Raw genomic sequence first — 19558 nt, 5'->3', positions numbered from 1 at the left:
GAAAAGGAGGGAGGGGGGGCTCGTATATACTCATCTAAACGTCGTCACAATACCGAGGGGGGCTCCGAACATCCATGAATATTAAACCGCTTACCTCAACAAGGGCTTGAAAAAGTGAACCACGTCAAAGCAGCTTTGCATTTCTTTTTCTTTTTTCTCCTTTTTCTTCTTCTTCTTCTTTTTTTTTGTTGCGTGCGAACAAAAGCCACGTCGAGCTTGTTTCCATTCTTGTTATTCCCGCGCTTATATATATCAGAAAAATAAAAGCACACACACACACACACACACACACGAAAATTAATATTACCAGCGCATGAATACGAAATGCATGAGAAAAAAATCCACGAGCGACTCCCAGACCCGTGACCCACTTAGATCGGACAGAACAGTCACCGGGTTACCTCACAGGGAGAGCACCTCACGTTTTTAATCTAAATGTATTTATTATTTTTTTTATTGACAGCTTGTTGATTTGTTTTTTTTTTATTAAGAGCGCAGCGTGTTCGTTGTTTTGCGCACATTTTTACGCGCGTTAAACTTTCTTTCTTTTTTCTTTTTGCAGAACTTTTCACCTTTAAACTTCAAAAATAAAATAACACAGAAAAATAAAAACGTGCTGTCGTTTTGTAGGCAACCAGCATGCGTGTGCAGCTTGGCATGAAAATTTAATGTCATGATAATTGCTCCAATAAAGTTTTGGCCACTCTTCGTCTTCTCTCTCTCTCTCTCTCTCTCTCTCTCTCTCTCTCTCTCTCTCTCTCTCTCTCTGTGTGTGTGTGTGTGTGTGTGTGTGTGTGTGTGTTTAATGGCTGCGCTGGCTGGTTGCGGTGCAGCAGGCAGGTCCACGCGGTGAGGGGTGTGTCATTAATAAGTAATTAGACAGGGGTCACAGCAGCCACTTATATAAAGAGACCCTCACAGCCGGGCAGGGCAGCTTTACGCACAGAGAAGGACGGAGCGAGGAGCAGCTCTTCTCTTGGTGTCTTCTTCTTCTTCTTACGCGCATCTCGAGATTTTTTTTTTCTCTTTTCTTTTTTTTTTTTTCGTGTTTGTGTGCGTGTTGCCAACATGGGCTCCGTGCTACCCGCCGACACACTGGCTCTCAAGTCTGGATTTAAGTGTCCGAGCCGCTCGCTGTCGGACGTGATCACCTCGGACATCCTGCACAGCTTCTTGTACGGCAGGTGGAGGAACGTGCTGGGAGAACACCTGGCGGAGGAGCGGCAGAGCGGCAGCCCCAAGACCGCCTTCACCGCCGAGGTGCTGGCGCAGTCCTTCGCCGGAGGTAGGCTGACACGCTGCTTTTTAAAAATCATCATCATCATTATTATTATTATTATTATTATCATCATTTTTACTGACGTGACTTGTTTTATCCGAATCCATCGCGTCTTCGTCCACCTCACTCTAGCGATTTTCATGCGTAAAAGTGGCCAAAGGGAAACCAAAAAAAAAGAAGAAAACAAAAAGAAAACAAAAAAAACAAAAACAAAACAAAACAAAACATTTTGATTAAAATTTTGAAGTTCACATTATGAACGGGCTTCTTTAAGCTCCTACAAGTGTTTTATCACTGAAATCCAAAACAGAAATCTCAGCCACATTTGCGCATTCTTTCCCACGCAATAACACCGAACGTGCGCAAAAAAAAAACAAGAAACAAAAACTAAAATAATAATAATAATAAACTTTCTCCACTTATGTTGCTATTTTTCATTCACTCCGCGGCTTTTTTTTTTTTTTTTTTTCAATTTCGAGCCATTTAACGCGTTAACCCTTTCCAGGGCTGTGTGGGACCTCGCGTTTGGAGGCTTGTTAGGCGTGTAACTGCCGCTGATTGAAAGACGCAGGGCATTAAATTCATTTGGTTAACTTTGTGCTTGACCTGGGAAAGTTTCCACTTAAACCTCGGGGAGAGAAAGGTTCCCTTTCTTTGAGATGTCCCGGGTTTTTATCCCGCATTCATCAATCTCCGGACAGTCTCTTTTCCTCTCTTGGCAGCTATGGGGCTCCGGAGCTTTTCTCTTTCTCTCCCCTTAAAAGATTTGCTGTTCCTCGCATAATGCACCGTGAAGGCTAAATCTAATGCTATTCATTGCATGTCAACCATCTAATCGCCTTTCCATTTTTTTGTTGCCGAAATTCCTGAGCCCTTTAAACAAGTCCTCGTCGCATTCAGCGCAAATTTATTGCTACAAAGTTCTTAAAAGGATAATGAATTTGGAATTAGCCGTTTCTTTTCCAGTAAACTTTAATGAATATCACATCTGAAGCATGACAAATCGCTGGACCCCGAGCAATAGAGGACCATTTAACCCCCATTCGGCCGGCCTTTTTTTTCCTCCACAGCCTCGAATTAAAAAAGAAAAAAAAAATCTTTGATTTTGACATTAAAGCAGCGCACCAGTTCTTTTTCTTTTCTTTTTTTTTTCTTCTCTTTTTGATGCGGATGAAAATGCTTTCCGAGGGGGTTTTTCTCTGCGCAACAAAAACTTTCAATTCATCCAGATAATCGAATTAAACGGAGGATCAGGTGTAGCTTAATATTTCGTGACTAAAATAAGATCCAGTCCATTTGCTGCTCTCAGGACGTTTCCAGCGATCCTGTCCACGACATTTCTGCTATGTGCGCGTCACATTTCCAGACATCTTTTTGTCTCTGTTTCTATCTGCGGAGGCCTTGTGTTTAATTCATTTTTAATGTAATTCTTTCATTTATCATACTTTGAATGTTTAAGGCTCATATTTCTTCTTTTGTTCCCGCAGAGGTGCAGAAGCTCTCCAGCCTGGTGCTGCCCACCGAGGTGATCATCGCCCAGAGCTCCATCCCTGGAGAAGGTCTGGGCATCTTCTCCAAGACGTGGATCAAAGCTGGAACCGAGATGGGGCCCTTCACCGGGAGGGTCCTGTCCCCTGAGCATGTGGACCTGCTCAAGAACAACAACCTCATGTGGGAGGTGAGTCTCCATTCAATCGGAGCCTGAAGACTCCGAGATTTAAAAACTTTTGTTGTCGTGGTACTTAAGTTATTCATTTATTTATTTTTTTATCGTGTTTGTTTTTCTCGCGTTTTTTCCCAGGTGTTCAATGAAGACGGCACGGTGCGTTACTTCATCGACGCCAGTCAGGAGGATCAGCGCAGCTGGATGACTTACATCAAGTGCGCCCGGAACGAGCAGGAGCAGAACCTGGAGGTGGTGCAGATCGGCAGCAGCATCTTCTACAAGGCGGTGGAGGTGAGGAGTCACTCCGAGGAAGAGGCACAGTTTATCCAGAGAAATTACACTCAGTGCACGAGTTCAGTTGGGTTGTGAGAGTGGAATTAGGAAGTCCATTCTCCAGGAAAGTCTCACCAGTTTCTTTCTTAAATAAAAACTTTATCTGATTAAAAAAAAAAAAAAAAAAAAAAAGCCTTCATCCTGAACCTGTCCTTCATCCAACAGGTGCTTGATCTGGTGCTATACTACCAAAACAACAAATAAATTCACATAAAATAAGCAAAATAATAATAATCAAGACGTAAAATGCCTTCACAAATCATCCTGGGCCTTCATTGAGGAGCACCAGCAGTGCAGGCTTCATGTTCTTTGGAACAGCGCCACCTGCTGAAATAAACCGAGAACTCATCTCTACAAGTTGGTAGTCAGGCTGCAGGAACTGAAATCAACATATTGATCAGCTTGATGACCTTTGCCCCCCCCCCCCTTTTTCCCTCTCTCAGACGATCCCACCAGACCAGGAGCTGCTCGTCTGGTATGGAAACACTCACAACACATTCCTGGGAATCCCCGGAGTTCCCGGAACAGATGAGGAACAGCAGAAGAAAAGCAGGAGTGGTGAGTCATTTTTCACAACATCAGTATCAGCCTGTTTTAATCATCTGCAGTGAGTCTTATTATATCTGATTTTACAGTTTATTTCAGTGTGGTTGGAGTAATAGATGAAAGAAGCACTATGTAGAAATTCAGACCCAGAATTTGAATGTTTACAAGTATTAATGAGGTGATGATACAAACTATCTCTATAACTGAATAAACAGACTGTTCTCAGAGGAAAATCATGTCTGAGGCTAGAGAAGTGGCAGGGTCCGCCACATGTAAACAGAGTGAAAGCGTATGAAATTGTGTCGTCCTTTCAGGTCAGTCTGTTTATTCTGTTATGAAAACGAAAATTGTTTGTTTATGTAGTTTGCTTAGACATAAAAAAAGATCTTTCTCCTCTGATTTAAATTTCTTCCTCAAAACTACAAAGTGCAACTTTATATTTTAGCTACACCAAAAATGAAATTCAATTTAAACACAGACCTAAAATAATTCTTCTCTTAACGAGAATAAAAAATACTTTTTAAAGATTGCTACAGAGTAATAATACACATTTGACTGTCTACTTTTTGTTATTTGGTACAGGTAATATTTACACTATTCATGAACTCAAGTAGCGTTCTCATAAATCACTCAAGTAGCTGCGTTCGTTTTTGTTTATTCAGTCATGAACAGCAAGAGAGTTTGTTTGTTTGTTCAACCAATGAGGATTTTCTCTTCTGATTAAAATGTCATCACCAAAACCACGTAGTGCTTCTTCAAAGAACAACACAGATTCATACTCTTTATATTTGGCGGACCCTGACATCTGTCTGATTTTCTCCTGAGAACAGCTCGTTTGTTCAGTTATGGGAAAAACATTATTTTTCTCCTTCATTTATTTGAACATCAGAATTTTGAGTTTGAATTTCTTCTCCAAAACCTACAGAGTGCCCCTTTAAAGGACAACAAGGTTTCATAGTGTTTTACTTTGGTTACATGTGGCGGACCCTGCCAGCTTCAAACAAAGCTCTGAGACTTTATTCTCCTCTGAGAACAGCTCGTTTATTCACTTGTGGATTTGAGTTTGAATTTCTTCTCCAAAACAACACAGTGCCCCGTTTTTTGTTTTTTGAACAAAAGACGAACTTCAGCTGTGCAGGCTTTAAACTCTTCTCCCCCCTCTTTGTCTCCTCTCCCAGATGACTCCCACCCCTGCGATGGCCCTTCCGCCTGCTCCCCTCCCTCCGCCTCCATCACGGCGGGTCGCATGCGCTGCGTCATCTGCCACCGCGGCTTCAACTCGCGCAGCAACCTGCGCTCCCACATGCGCATCCACACGCTGGACAAGCCCTTCGTCTGCCGCTTCTGCAACCGCCGCTTCAGCCAGTCGTCCACGCTCCGGAACCACGTGCGGCTGCACACCGGCGAGCGGCCCTACAAGTGTCACGTGTGCCAGAGCGCGTACTCGCAGCTGGCGGGCCTCAGGGCGCACCAGAAGAGCGCGCGGCACAAGCCGGTGGCGCACGCCGCCGACGTGCAGTCTCAGGTGTCCCCTCCTCCTCCTCCCCCACAGATGACGGCCATGCCCCACCAGCATGCCCACCAGATGCCCATGGTGCACCACATCCCCACCATGGTGCTATGATGACGGGCCGACGGAGGGGACAAGCCCGCGGAACAACGTTGCACTTTAGATTCCAGCTGTATAAAAAGGAGGCAGACACATAAGTGAAGCATCTCACAGACATTTCAATATGTTGCCTTATTCGTATCGGTTGTCACGTGAGCAGAAGTCCAGCAGAAAGATGTTTTAATGATTGTATTTTGGGGAAAAAAAAAAAAAAAATCATCTCCAGGTTTTTCACATGATTAGTTTTTAATGCCTCTCTGTGTCAGATATGTATATCTCACTACAGACCAGATCTTTATTCTGCATCACATCCTCACCAGCTCAGGTGGAACTCAGAGATTTGTATACAGGAAGTAGAGATAAGGGACGTGGCCACCAGTGTACGTTGTTTCATCCTCCCACACTGTAAACTGAAACTGTCACTTTAACCTTGCACAGACTGTATACTATACTGTTGTGTAGTTGTAAAATTGTATTGTATGCTACTGTACATGTGAATGTAAATACATTTGTGCTTTCTTCTATTCTAAATAAATATGATATGATATTAAATGCGATGGTAATCATTGTTGACATGCCTGTTAAAGCTGACACACTTTAAACAGCTTGTACACTCTGTTTCTGTTGTGATTCGTTGTTTTATATGGAAACCCATTTCTGACAATTGTGACAGGCCTTAAAGAGATCCTGTTGGCCATTATAATGAGAAACGTTCTCACAATGATGTTTTAGTATCCCAATATGAAGACTCAGTATCTCGAAATGATTATTGATTTTCCCCCTTTGGTATCAATAAAGTATTTCTGATTCTGATAATAAGTAAGTAACTCAAACTAATGACATAGCGTCTTAGAACAATAACGTAATATCTCAATATAATGACATAGTATCTCAAAATAGTTCCTCTGGGGTTGATAAAGTATTTCAGATTCTAATAATGAGTAAAGTTTTTCCAAAATAATCAAACCTTCCTGAAAATAATGCACAATTCATTCAAAAGCAATAATATAGTATCCAAAAATAGAAAGAAACTTTCTCTGAATAATGACTTAACATCTCAAAATAATTATTGAGTATCTCAAAATAATGATTAAATGTCTCAAAAGAATTACTAGTATCCAAAAATAATGACTTAGGAACTCGAACGATTAGCTACTTCTAATAACAGACTATTTCCCATTCTGATTCTGTGTAAGTTTCTCGTAATAATGAAAAAAGCTTTCTGAAAATAATGACTTTCTAACCTAAAAACAACGACCAGTGTCCAAAAATAACAAGAACATTTCTCAAAATAATGACTTGATATCTCAGAATACAAATCTAATGATAATAATCTAATTTAACATGTTTTCTTCAGGTGCTTTAAAATAAAATCATGTGTGCTTTATCACTTGGAGGATTCAAAGCCTCAGTGCTGTTATGTGTCGAGAGTGTGTGCAGGTGTACGTGGACAGCTTATTTGAAAATCAACTTCAATTTACCAAGTATCCCCAACATTATTTACAAATACTATTTCGCCACTTTCCAATAAGCATTGAATGAGTAACTGGTCATTTCTTTAGTATATTTCCAGGAAACATGCGGTGGAAGTTGAGCTGGCTGGCTTCTAATTTCTGTCTAACTTGCCCGACTTTGCTGTTTAATTCCCATCTGACAGGCTCTCTGTCTCTGTAACAGTCATTAAGGCACTTAATTCTTGATTATAAAGTTGTAATTGTCGATATTAAGCAATTTATGGTGGCTAACTAAAGAGAAAATAATCAAAAGTTGGTCTGACCTGCTGAAATCATTGACACTGGTAAGAATGTAAATGGTCCAAAGTAGCAGAATATCATTATTAGATAAGGTTGGGGTCATTTTAAACACATCTTGAGGTGAATCTTGTGAGAATTTAAGAGTAATTTAAAGAAAAATGTAAAACTTTACTTGGTAATTACCACGTAGTTACAGTGAAATGTGCAGCCCTGTAAAATTAAGTGTTGTTTATATTCTGTTTTTAGATCCTAAACAGTTTAATGCCCATAAAAGTATTTATTGATGGATGAAAAATAAAGATCAGACAGTTAAACAAAAAACAACATGCACATCAAAGAAGATAGAATGTATTTTAACTTTATGCACTATTCATGAGAAGGACTGACCATCTATAAAGTGTGCTCTCATTTTGGAATATCTTTTCATTCAATATTGTTTAATCCTAGTAATCAATAAACCAGCTTTCTGATTTCTTCATTTGAACGTTAACTGTCTGCTGCAGTTGCTTCTTCTTCCACATGATGATGCCACACGCTCAGGAAAAGAGAGGCCCGTGAGAGAAAAGTGAGCCTCTCCTGGGGAAACAGTGCAATGACACAGACAGTGACATGATCTTAATAGTCATTTAATTCCAAATTGCAAATAATTTCCCACAGACAGTAGACTGTATAATCACTGCTGCACTTGTCGGCCGTCAGACATTATCCAACTCCGACAAGGAGTTTTCGGACAGGTCATCATTAAAACAAGAACAGAGCGACTACAGATGCTGGGGAATAAACTTCAGGGATAAATAAAGCAATGGGGAAATGAGAACATCTCTTCGGTCCACTTAGGATGGTTTTGGACAGGTTTTTGTTCCGTCACAAGAGACTGTCCACACATTCAGCCCTGCAGAGAGAGGGAAACAAGAGAGTTTAACCCTCAGAACTATACATACATGATTATTTCACAATGGCACTGAGCCTCACCTTTACACGGGTACTGGCATCCTGCTGCTGTCCTGTTCTTCTTTGAGCAGCCAAAGCAGGAAGCTATCCGCTCAGCGCCACGACACAGCGCTGAAGGAAGACAGTGTGAGACAGACAGCATTTCTTCATTTATCTGTTTGTAGTATTAACCTGAGATAGTGTTGAGGCAGGTAACCTGATCCATCCCCTATCAGGTTTTCTCATGCTCTGATCTACACACAGTCCTACTGTACTGTTACCTTTTTATGTCTCAAGAGCTCACTTTATTAAAATGTGTACCTCAACACAGTGAAAATAAAGCTTTCTGTGTGGAAAAAACATGTGATTAATCTATTCATATATCTTGTTTGCTACGAAGTTCCTTGTTAAGAAAAAAAAAAAACTTGCTATAAATGTGTCTCATAAAGTTTAAACACTTACCAGAGAATAGTAGTCACAGCATACTTCCACTTTAGTGTTTTCTTCCAGAGTTCACCTCAAAGTCCAGCTCACCTGTTCTCATGTGTTCAGCGTACTGATGTGAGACCACGAGCCAATGACACAGCACTTCTCAGTGACAGAGCCTCTAGTACTCCACTGAGAGATGCTCACTGTGAGTCACTGACCTGAGAGACACCACACAGATCATGGAAACAAACAAACCACAGTCAATCCATTTCACATCTATAGAAGCCCATTTTTGCAAGTTCAAGAAAAAAAAAAAAGATGAGAACAGATACACATCTATGGTGAATAATGAGAGTAAAAGTCACTATCATGAGATCAAAAGTCAACATTTTAATATAAATTATTGTCTTTCATAATTTGTTTTAGCCCATAATTGTGAAGTTTATCTCGTAATTGAATTTGAATCTCATTTTTAGGGCTTGTTTATTTCCTACATATGATACAACTTTGACAGTGTTGTATTTGGACATATGACGAAAAAATAAAATAAAGATAGAATGACCTCCACTCATCATTCATGGAAAATATAAGAATGAATTAATAATACAATGAAAAGTAAAAAAGAAAAAAAAAAAAAAAAAGATGATGAAAAAGGATGTGTTTCTATTACCTATAGATCATTTATTAATAGTTTAAAAGGAACCTATTACACATGTGTACATGTGTAACACAACCTGAACTTACCTGATCGATTGTGTTGGCCTCGCCGGAGCGATGATGCTGTTATCTGTTAGTCGAGTCTGGTTGATTCACCGCTACTGGAGGATTGTTGTCATTTTTCGGTGGCTAGCTGTTAATGCTAGCTAGCCGCTGGATTTTCTCTCCAACATACTTTGATTCAGCAGGTGGGTCCCAGTTTATGTCAGCAGTTTTGTACTGAGTGAGGCCGATGAGCACATGCAAGAAATCAATTTGCGCCCAAAAGCAACCGCTTTTGTCAGAAATATATGCCGTCAGGTGTAATGAAAAGTTGAAAACAAATGTCAGCTAACAGCTAGCTGGATTGTTAACAAGTTAGCTAGCTTAACGTTAGCTTGATAGACATATTTAGCTAGGGTATCTGTAAACTCAGCTGTTCACTGAATTTGACAGCCAAACACCCGCTAGTCATCAGATATTTTTCCAGTGAATATTTTGCATGTCAGTATGAGGGCTAGACGGTCTGCTTTCAGTGGAAACACAGTAACTTAATGTGAGTTTTCCGCACAGCGACACAAATGTCCATGTTAGGTCATCTTCACACGACGGGCTGGTTCTGCCAAGACTGCATACGTTTACTGAAGAGTTAGTTAAAGGAGCTGATTCATTTCGATAAAGTTAAATTCCTGTTTGGTTGAAGATTGTGTTGGCTTGTAACTGAGGACATGCCACGCTAACATGGCTCTGATCCAGCAGCGCCTATGGCTTTCACATATATCATTAATGCCTATTTCGTAACTCCTTTGTCTTTGACAGCTCTGTGGAAAAAAAGACCATTCAGTGTTGGACATGCATGTGCTTGTAAACACAGCGACATGTCAGACATAATGATGATGGCTTTAATGAGGCGCTCTGACAGCAGTGGACCTGTATCAGCTGAAAACAGCTCAGTCAGTGCTGCCTGTTCTTCGGAGTAACAGCTCTCAGCTGTCAGGCTCAAATTAGTCCGAGTAAACGTGGAGCTTCAAGTTATAAATGGCTGCACACAGGTCAAAATATATGACTGATTTCAGGGTATGTTCTTCTAAATTTGGTATGTAAATTCTCATTCAGACCGTGTGTTCTTTCTTTCTTTACCAACTATTTTGATACTTAATTTACTGTTTCAGGCAACAAAAATACCAAACACTCCTGCTGCTCAAATGTGAGGATCCCTCTGCTGTTGTTTGTCATGTTTGACTGACAAACCAAGACATTTAAAGATATCAACATGGGCTCTGAGAAACCGTGACGAGCATGTTTTGTAAAGAGACAGTTTGTGAAAAGCTAAATGGACATATTTAATAGTGGATGAAACAAATAATGAAAACAATCTCTCGCTCCAGCCCTGGTATGTTCCGTCCCTTCTTAAATTTGGTATTTAAAGATCATCATCTGTTGCTTAAAATACTCGACCGAGGCATTTGCTCCGTTTAAAACTCAAGTTTCACGTCAATACACTTACAGCCTCAGTATAAACACTACAAAACAAGGGCAAGGAAGCCTTGATGGCATGTTTTTCTACTCTTAAGAAGTAGTTCAGTTGTCCACTGCCAATTTAACATGTGGGATAAATAAAATACATAAAGCAAATCAATTTAATAGCTAACAATGTAAAAACATGATCAGTTGTAGCTGTATTGAATTTATTTCAAGCTACATTTTGCAAAATCAAGTTGAATGCCTTCTCGGATTGTCTCAACAATGTTAAACAACTCACAACTTGCACTCTGTGTCCACCTCTTTGTTTTCATAACTGAATAAACAAACTGAGCGTAAAGAAAAACACAGCTTCATACTTTTTCACTTTGTTTATAAGTGGCGGACCCTGCCACCTGTCTAGTTGATGTGTCAACTGGCAGATTGTTAACTCAACAATTTTGATTGTCAATTAAGCGCTGAAGTAGTTTAGCAAAATACAAAATCTGTTCCAGCTTTGCACTTTAGGGGATATTCTGCTTTCTCTGTCTTGTGTACTGTTAGATTCAATATCTTTAGATATGACAAAACAAATAACAGATTCTTTGGTAATGAAAATAATCACACATGCAGTGGTGAAATGTCTTGATCTTGAACTAAATGGCTGCACATCAGCTGATGAGTTACTGATGTGTTTCTATAAACGCCATGCCGTTCCCTTTAAAACACGGGAAACTGTATGTGGGTGTATGATGTGTGTATGTGTGGTACACAGGATGTTAGGATGGAGTGTGTCCCAGCTCTGCCAGATAGTCTGGTGTTGGAGATCTTCCTGCGTCTGCCCCATGACGCCGTCCTGAGAGCCGGGCTGACCTGCAGGCAGTGGCTGGCTGTCTCCAGAGATGAGTTCCTTTGGCGGGAGCTGTTTTACAGCTACTACCGCATACCACGATCTGTACCCCGACACCCAGGTAATTAATTAAAATCATATGTTTAACAGAAGACTTTTGAGTATCCTGTTACAATTATTAACTGTCAAAAACATACAACAATAACATCTTTGCAGCTTTAGAATAACTCCTGTTTCATCTGTGTGCAGCGGCTGTGTCGTGGTACAGGGAGTTCAGACGTCTGTTTGACTGTATCCCCTGTGTGGAGGTTCAGACGCTGAGAGAGCACAGCGACCAAGTCCTCCACTTGGCTTTCTCTCACAGGGGTCATCGGTTCTCGTCCTGCTCCAAAGACTGCACTGTTAAGGTTAGGATCAAAAGATTATTGAGGCTTCCGTCCATCACATAATCACTAAGGCTATAAAATCTGTTCTGTGTGGCATTGGTTTATGCTACATATTTGTCCCTACAATATTTAACACTACATTATAAAAATAAGACACACAAAGCAGGTGAAAGAGTTGAAACTCAAACAATAATTTGGCAAAAATAAGGCAATTCTGTCTTTACCTGTATTGATACTGACAGTAAAACATGATGAGACAAATGGAAACACTTCATTCTAAATCCTGTCTTCTGCCTCCTTGTGTGCAGCTATGGGACACGGAGCGGCATGATGGTAATATCTCGCTGGTGCACAGCTCCAGCATGCGGCAGTTTAACTGGGGCTACACCCAGTTCTCCCAGTTCAATGCTGATGACACCCTGCTGCTTGTGTCTGGTGTCTACTTGGGCCCACACCACTCCTCGTCTGGGGAAATCGCTGTCATCAGTTTAGGTAGGAACCATAAAAAAGGTTGTGTGTCGTCATTTCCTGCTGATGTTCATTTGAACACTAGATATTATTTCACAATAATCTTGTGTGTGAGTCTTTCCTCAAAATCACTATTTTTTGTCACCTTCACTGAGGAAATAAATAGAATCGTCTATGTGCTCAAAGAAATTGTCTCATCCTATTTACACTCATCACACTCATTATGTTCAGTCTAAATTCAGTAAATCCTTCATGATAATTACAAACTTCCATTTTTGTTTAACTTGTTTTGGATCATTTTTGGAGGCTGCATGTTCTGTTGTGTAAAACATTTAATCTGTGGTGTCAGATTATCTCATCAAAATGGCCAAAATGTGTGGACTGATGTGTGTGTGTGTGTGTGTCTTATTTCTTCATTAATCATTAATCTGTCCTCTCACAATACAGAAAATTACTCGCTGTTGTCGCGTGTGAGGAACAAGCCGTACGATGTGTTTGGCTGCTGGCTGAATGAAACGCACCTGATCTCTGGGAACCTGCACTGGATCGGCAACATGACGTCTTGCTCTGTGCTGTGGCTAAACAAAGCCTTCCAAGTGAGATGAGAGCCTGGCAGTCAAGCTGTTTCTTTTCTAAATGTAGATGCAGGACCCATGGGAAGAATCTTTGTAGCTTGTATTTTGTCAACATCTGGAACATCTTTTAAATATGTTTCCTTCCTTGAGTCCTTACAATTGTCTTGACACAGTGAAAGAAAAAGAAAATACACATCCTCCCCTCATCATCCTTTACTTTTTCTCTGACAGGATGTTGAATCAGAGAATGTGAACGTGGTCAAGCGCCTTTTCAAGATCCAGAACATCAACGCCAGCACCATACGCACAGTGATGGTGGCCCACTGCCGGCGTCACGACACCCCGGACTTGCTGCTGGACTACGAGGCTCAGTCTCAGGCACGGAGGCAGAATGGGCAGCAGCAGCAGAACCACCAGCCTCTTCTCTTTGACCTGGGAACCTCCGGCAGTGAGGAAGAAGAGGAGGAAGAGCAGCAGCAGAGGGAAGCACAGTGTCCCAGTCTCTCCACTGGCCGCTTTCCTCAGCCCACCATCTCAGGCCTGGAACACGTTTTAGAGGTCAGAGAGGTGTGAAACTCAAAACACTTTCATACGGTTTTAAAAATGAATTTGATCTTCATTTTGCCTCCGTTTGTCCTGTTAGAGTCGTAAAAAGGTCGGCCCCAGGGAGCTGGCGATTGAGACCCACGTGGCTAAGGTGATGGGCAGAGCCCACACGAAGCCCCCTGACTCCAGTTTAATTGAGCCTACTGAGCCCGGTGAGGGAGAGGACAAAACGTACTTACTCTTCACCACGGGAAGCCTTACATACTCCCCTCATCAGATAGGTAAGAAAACTTCCAAAGCATGCTGATGTATCCCAGAAACAGTAGAAAATGTCCACACAAAGCTGTCAGACCTCTCATGCGGTTCTCTTTGTCCTTTTCCAGGTATTAAACGGATCAAGCCGGATCAGATGACCACTAGTGGTCCTGTTTTGGGGGAAGAGCGGAGTTCAGATGAGTTTTTTGATTCCCTGGACCATGTCATTGATATCCATGGACACATCATTGGTATGGGCCTTTCTCCAGACCACAGGTAAGTAACTGTGTAGAAAACGAGCTGCCTGGCCTCATACATACTGCTCCTAGGACCTTTAAATTTAGTCGACTTGTGTGTTAAAGTAATTTATAAGGTTAACCATTTTTCTGTCATAATTGTCCTATTATAGGAGCCATTTGAAACTGTTAATAGTGTTATTTAATAACTTTGTAGACGTAACTGTTAACCATTGTTGGCTGGAAGCATTATGGTTTTGGTTTGTCCATCCATTCTCATAACCAAGCAGTATTTATTCACACCTGGAGGGAAGGTCTTCAAATTTGGACACAGCAAAACAACATCTGTGTGCCAATTCAACAGGTGTATCACCCTTTAAGAGTATGTATTCAGTGACAACTTTAAATGTACTCCTTCCCTTTCATTGATCAGGTACTTGTATGTGAATAGCCGAGCTTGGCCAGCTGGATGTGTTATCTCCGACCCCATGTCTCCTCCTCCCATCGCCGAGGAAATAGACCTGCACGTTATCGACCTGAAGAGTTTGAGGGAAGAGAGAAGGAGCCTGCGCGCTCACCGAGCCTTCACACCTAATGACGAGTGCTTCTTTATCTTCCTGGATGTCAGCAGGGACTTTGTTGCCAGGTGGGTGAATGGAAACCATTTCTCCGTCCAAGAATAGATGCAGCTTTCACATACCACACCGTTAATTTGCCTGCGTTTTCTTTACCAAGTTGCCATGTAAGAATTGGGAAGTGATACCGCAGTGGCAGAAAATTTGTGGTCATGTAGTTTTTGAATAATGCAAACCTGTAGCTTGTGTCCTGCAACTCGGAGACTTTGTTAACTCTTTGTTATGTATCAGTGAACGCTCCCACGCTTACAAGGTGTAGGTTTCATTTTATTGTAAAGTTTCATTTTGGTGCAAAACCATAAGGAGAAGATGGAAATAGCAATGTTTTTATCAAACAAAGTGAGGAACAATGCAACTCTGCTCTGTATGTTCATCAAAGAAGAGAAGAAAAAAAGTAATCAGAATAGAAAGTAAACTTCTTTTTACTGGCTGATACATTACAGAAGTCTTTTCTGTGATGTTTGAGTTCCCACCTGCAAAAAGAGATTCACTAGTTTACTCACCCGCCACAGAAGTATGTGTGTCTGTGGATGCTATTGATGGTGTTTGATAACCTTGGTGAATCAAATCAAAGCTGTTGAATTACAGTAAAAACAGTGAAACTCTAAAAAATTGCTTGAAGCTGAAAATAACTGACAGCATAATAGGGTTCATTTATTTAATAGGAATTTATGAGATCAGTAACTTTTTTTGTCTATGATGACAGCAATCTAGGAAACAGTCATTTGTACTGAAGGATTACATTTTGTTTGAATCTAAGACTGCTAACGTAATAGTTTTAAAGGGAAACAAATTGGGAACAGTTTTGAAGAATGAAGAAAGAAGTCTTTTTTAATTATTCATCCAATGCCAGGTGCCGATGTTTTGATCTGCATCATATCTACACTCTTACGAGCAACTTTGCAGTCACTTCCTTAGCTCTTCTTTATTGCTCGTCATTAAAGAATAAGTTAGTATTTTTTAAGTTTCTCTTGTACGTGACTCAAAAGCTCAACGTCTCAAACTAACAAAACAAAAAATTAAATATGAACAAACACAACAAAACCATCAGTGTTGTGTATATAATGCAGCACACATCAAGTCCAGCATATAGAGAACATTTTGTTTGCTCTCTCAATTGACTAAATAAATCAATTATTGAAGCAACCCCTAATGCTGTCTCTAAGTTTTGAAAGAATATTAAGTCTTTAAGCCAAGAACTAGGCAATGGAGGCTTTTGATTCTGCCAGTGAAATAAGATACGCCTGCAGGCTACAAGAGAGGCAAACACAAAAACACTGCTCTCCTCGGGTGGGAGAAAGTCTTCAGGGATGCCGAACGAGGGGACGAGGGAGCACAGGTTCATTGGGAGCTTCTAACCACAGAATGACGAGGTTGCATTTTGTCCTCCATCACTTACATTAAAGTTACATTAGGAAGGATCTTCATATCAACTCATATCAAGAAATCAGATATCAGTTAGTTAATCGGAAGGTGGGAAAATGAATCAATAAAAACGTCATAACTCTTCCGCTGTCCTACCTGTAGTGGAGCTGAGGACAAACACGGCTACATCTGGGACCGTCACTACAACATCTGCCTGGCACGTCTGGCGCACGATGACGTGGTGAACTCTGTGGCGTTCAGCCCTGCTGACCAGGAGCTGCTGCTGTCTGCCAGCGACGACTCTACCATTAAGGTGTGGCGCTCACCGCGCATGCTCCGCCTGTCGCAGGCCCCCGCCAGGCCAACGAGGCCCCGCGGCCTCCTATCGTCCTGGCTGAGCCGCGGCAAGAACTCGTCATCTGCCAGCAATGTCAACGGAAAACCATGAGTCAGGTTGGGAAACACTTGAAGAGGGAGGGAGCGGGAAGAGGGAAATTTGATCTTTTTCCTCTGTGGTGTGAATATATATATATGCACTCCATGTATATTTACAGTGTGGTCACAGTCAGTGGTTTTGTTCAAGCTCACAGTGTTGTGACTCATAGCAGTGCTTGCTGTCTCCAGCTAACAGGAGACGGGACTTGATGTGACTCAGGGTTTAGACACAAGAGAGCGCCGTTGCACCAGCAGAGGGCAGAAATCACCACAGACTGATGGTGCTGTTGACCGGAGTGATGTGAAATATTATCACAGAAAGATGTTCGAGCGAGGAGCCGACACCTAAATGCACAGGACAGACGTCCAAACATTATCCACAAGAGATGATTTTTGTCTGTCTTTATCTGTAATGTCTGAACAGGTCAGACGCAGGACTCCTGGACCTGAGGTGTAAATGTATGTAAATGTGCTGCAGAGCTGATCGCTGTCATGTTCTGCTCATCAGAGGCAAAGTGCTGTACTGAGAGTTAATTCAGAAAATGTCTTTTCTTATTCATGGTTCTACCCACTTTATGTCTTGAGTATAAACACCTCATAAACCCTTTTTTGTCAGAGGATTCTAAAACCAGTCGGGAAGATGGCATTAATCTGCATTAACAACAGTCTGCTTTGGTTTTTAATTTCATCCCGTCTCGTTGTTTTTGTGCCCCAGAGATGATCAATCACTACTGTATCCGATGTAGCATTATTGAGTAATTTAATCTAGAAGAGTTGTCAAGGAACAGTTAGCGTGAAGCATGACTGTGATCAGAGATATGTTGTTTATGTAGCTAATTGTTATTTGGGCCTATATTATGTAGAAATGTATTTAAACACCTTTATTCGTTTGTAGCACTAAGCTGCACCCTTTAATTTTGTCAAAAAGACTTTCTGACATCAGAATGAATTTCAGAAACGTGTGTCCCCTGGAGTCTTTTTTAAATAAAAAAAAAAAAAAAAAATTATAATTGTCTTTCCTCGTCAGTACAAGTGACAGTTTTATTTAGTCTTAAACCAAACGTCCCCACTTGATGTCTAAAAATGTCCAAATATGGATCATGGACAACTATATAAAGCCGTGTACATTTGGTCTTTTAGCTTATCCTGTCTGTCAAAACTGCAGCCATCACCGCATCCTCCTCTAAAATTCATTCCGAGATGTTTCATTTCTGATCAGATACTGTGCACATTAGACAAACTGTAGAGCAAGCAATGTTACATGACATATTTATATACTTCAGGATACATACGGCATGTGTTTGATTTCCTTTTTTGATGGCATTGAGGAGGTTTTTTTGAGCCCATTAAGAGCCAGGGCACCCATTTAAAATGCTTTCTTAACCCTAAAGCATTGAATGAAAATACCTCCTAAAACTTGAGGGTGACTGAATTGTCAGCGTTCACTGAAATCTTTTATTTCACAGCCTCTGAAGCAGATAGAAACTTGAAATGAAAACCATTAAAGAGCTGAAGCATTGGCTTTAATTAGAAAGTGTTGCCTTTGCTCTTATTTTCATTAACAAATAACAGTTAATTACCTCATTCACTTGTCTTGAAAGGGACAACATCATCCAGCAATAGCTCAAGTCACATCAGCCTCTAAAGGGAGAAACACGCAAACACTGTATCAGGTCTTGATGGGTTTATATGGCCTGAATCCTTAAATTCACTAGAACAGACGAAAAGGTAGAAATTCTGTTAAAAAAAAAGTTCAGTAAATCTAAAAAGCTGTAATTCTGTTGTAATAACAGATTGCACACCACTGTCTTGAGCAGTAGAAAAAATGTCACTCAGGTCTTTAATTTAGACACAACGTATGTGTGTGTGTGTGGGTCGACACTTAAAGTACCAAAACTGAAATTTCGTTAATATAAATGTAATAATTTGAAATGCTTATGCAGACAGATTTCCTCAAGTGATTAAAAAGTAGAACAGACAGCAACAAATAGAACTGCAACTAATGATTTCTTTCATTTTTGATAATTAAATGTTTTCGTTATAGTCAAAAATGCCCAAAGTATCCTTTTCAAATGGCTTCTTTTGTCCAACAGAAAATAAACTCAGTTTAATGAAATAAATGAAAATAAAAAGCAGCAAATGATTACATTAGAGAAGCTGAAACCAGCAAATATTTGACATTTAAAACAGATTAAAAAGAAATGACTGACGTAATTATCAACGATCCAAATGTTTGGTAGCTACCTTTCATTCAATCAAAACATTTACTCTTCAACTAATAGCCAATAGCAAACCTCGTGCTGCCTTTTTGTCCAGAAACTTAATGAAAACCAAGGCCCAAACAGCCGGATTAGCCCTTTACTTCCCATCATGCTTCTATTCCATTTAAGGTCCTTCAGTTTTATCACCCGAGGACCAGTCTCAAATCAAAACGAAAAGTAGCACATAAGATCTGAAATTGACACTTTAGATTTCAGTTGCAGTTTAAGCGTCACAAGCGTCAGGTACTTTACCTGCCAGAGTTTTGTGTTTCCTTGGAGATACCCAGCCGGAGGCTGTTGTGACTGATTAAATCACCCTTAATTATGATTTTGGGTTATCTTGTTATCTGAGCTGTCTGGCTGCAATTTTATTCCAGAGTGTGAAGTAGTCAGCTCATCAGCTCACTCTTGACCCCCCAAGTGATCAGTATTCTCCATGTGTTTGAAATGTGTGTAATAAGTCATGAACTTCCTCCTCTGCTCCTTTTGACACATTTCTTAACTGTTGTTTTCATCATGTTTTCTGCCTGTCTAATGTCATTTTCTTACTCCCCTCAAATAAAAAGCATGCCCTGAAAGGCCAGAAGTCTGAAAAAGTGTCCGACTCGAACTCGTTTCTACAACTAAAATTTCTCCGAAAGCTTTTGTACAAAATAAGGATCAAGAATCAGCAAAGATGTCTCTCAATCAAAATAATGCAAAAAAAGTTAGTTAGAGTAAGGGTTAGTTTTGGGAGATCATGGGAGATTTAGTTTCCCTGGGAGTTATTCCTACAGACTACCAGTAAAATCAGGATTCCTCCTTGTTTGAACATTTTTGGAAACATCTGGAATAATTTAAGTA

At 40.6% G+C, this 19558-nt stretch overlaps 2 protein-coding genes and 1 long non-coding RNA gene across 4 annotated transcripts; 2 read left to right on the top strand and 1 right to left on the bottom strand.

Moving 5' to 3' along the window:
* Positions 1-826: 826 nt before the first annotated feature.
* Positions 827-5979, top strand: LOC119030147 (PR domain zinc finger protein 12-like). The gene is made up of 5 exons (XM_037117535.1): positions 827-1285; positions 2767-2957; positions 3081-3236; positions 3722-3836; positions 5003-5979. Exons 1-5 carry the CDS (start codon positions 1069-1071, stop codon positions 5446-5448), a joined length of 1125 nt encoding a protein of 374 aa, XP_036973430.1. The 5' UTR covers positions 827-1068; the 3' UTR covers positions 5449-5979.
* Positions 5980-7818: 1839 nt separating this feature from the next.
* LOC119030277 lies at positions 7819-9413 on the bottom strand. The gene is made up of 4 exons (XR_005078223.1): positions 9291-9413; positions 8580-8764; positions 8160-8249; positions 7819-8079 (listed from the first exon to the last, which is right to left on the bottom strand). It is a non-coding gene; the product is annotated as an uncharacterized LOC119030277 (long non-coding RNA).
* On the top strand, positions 9346-19311 carry fbxw5 (F-box and WD repeat domain containing 5). Of its 2 annotated transcripts, XM_037117712.1 has the most exons (11): positions 9346-9451; positions 11479-11674; positions 11803-11960; positions 12248-12431; positions 12855-13003; positions 13214-13540; positions 13626-13809; positions 13912-14059; positions 14453-14665; positions 16182-16472; positions 16644-19311. In XM_037117712.1, exons 2-10 carry the CDS (start codon positions 11488-11490, stop codon positions 16465-16467), a joined length of 1836 nt encoding a protein of 611 aa, XP_036973607.1. In that variant the 5' UTR covers positions 9346-9451; positions 11479-11487; the 3' UTR covers positions 16468-16472; positions 16644-19311. The 2 variants fall into 2 exon arrangements, with proteins under 2 accessions (XP_036973607.1, XP_036973606.1); XM_037117711.1 differs by having other exon boundaries at positions 16182-19311.
* Positions 19312-19558: the final 247 nt, after the last annotated feature.

This window comes from Acanthopagrus latus, chromosome 12, assembly GCF_904848185.1.
Source record: "Acanthopagrus latus isolate v.2019 chromosome 12, fAcaLat1.1, whole genome shotgun sequence".
In the NCBI taxonomy this organism is placed as follows: Eukaryota; Metazoa; Chordata; class Actinopteri; order Spariformes; family Sparidae; genus Acanthopagrus; species Acanthopagrus latus.
This window is presented reverse-complemented; position numbering and strand designations above follow the sequence as displayed.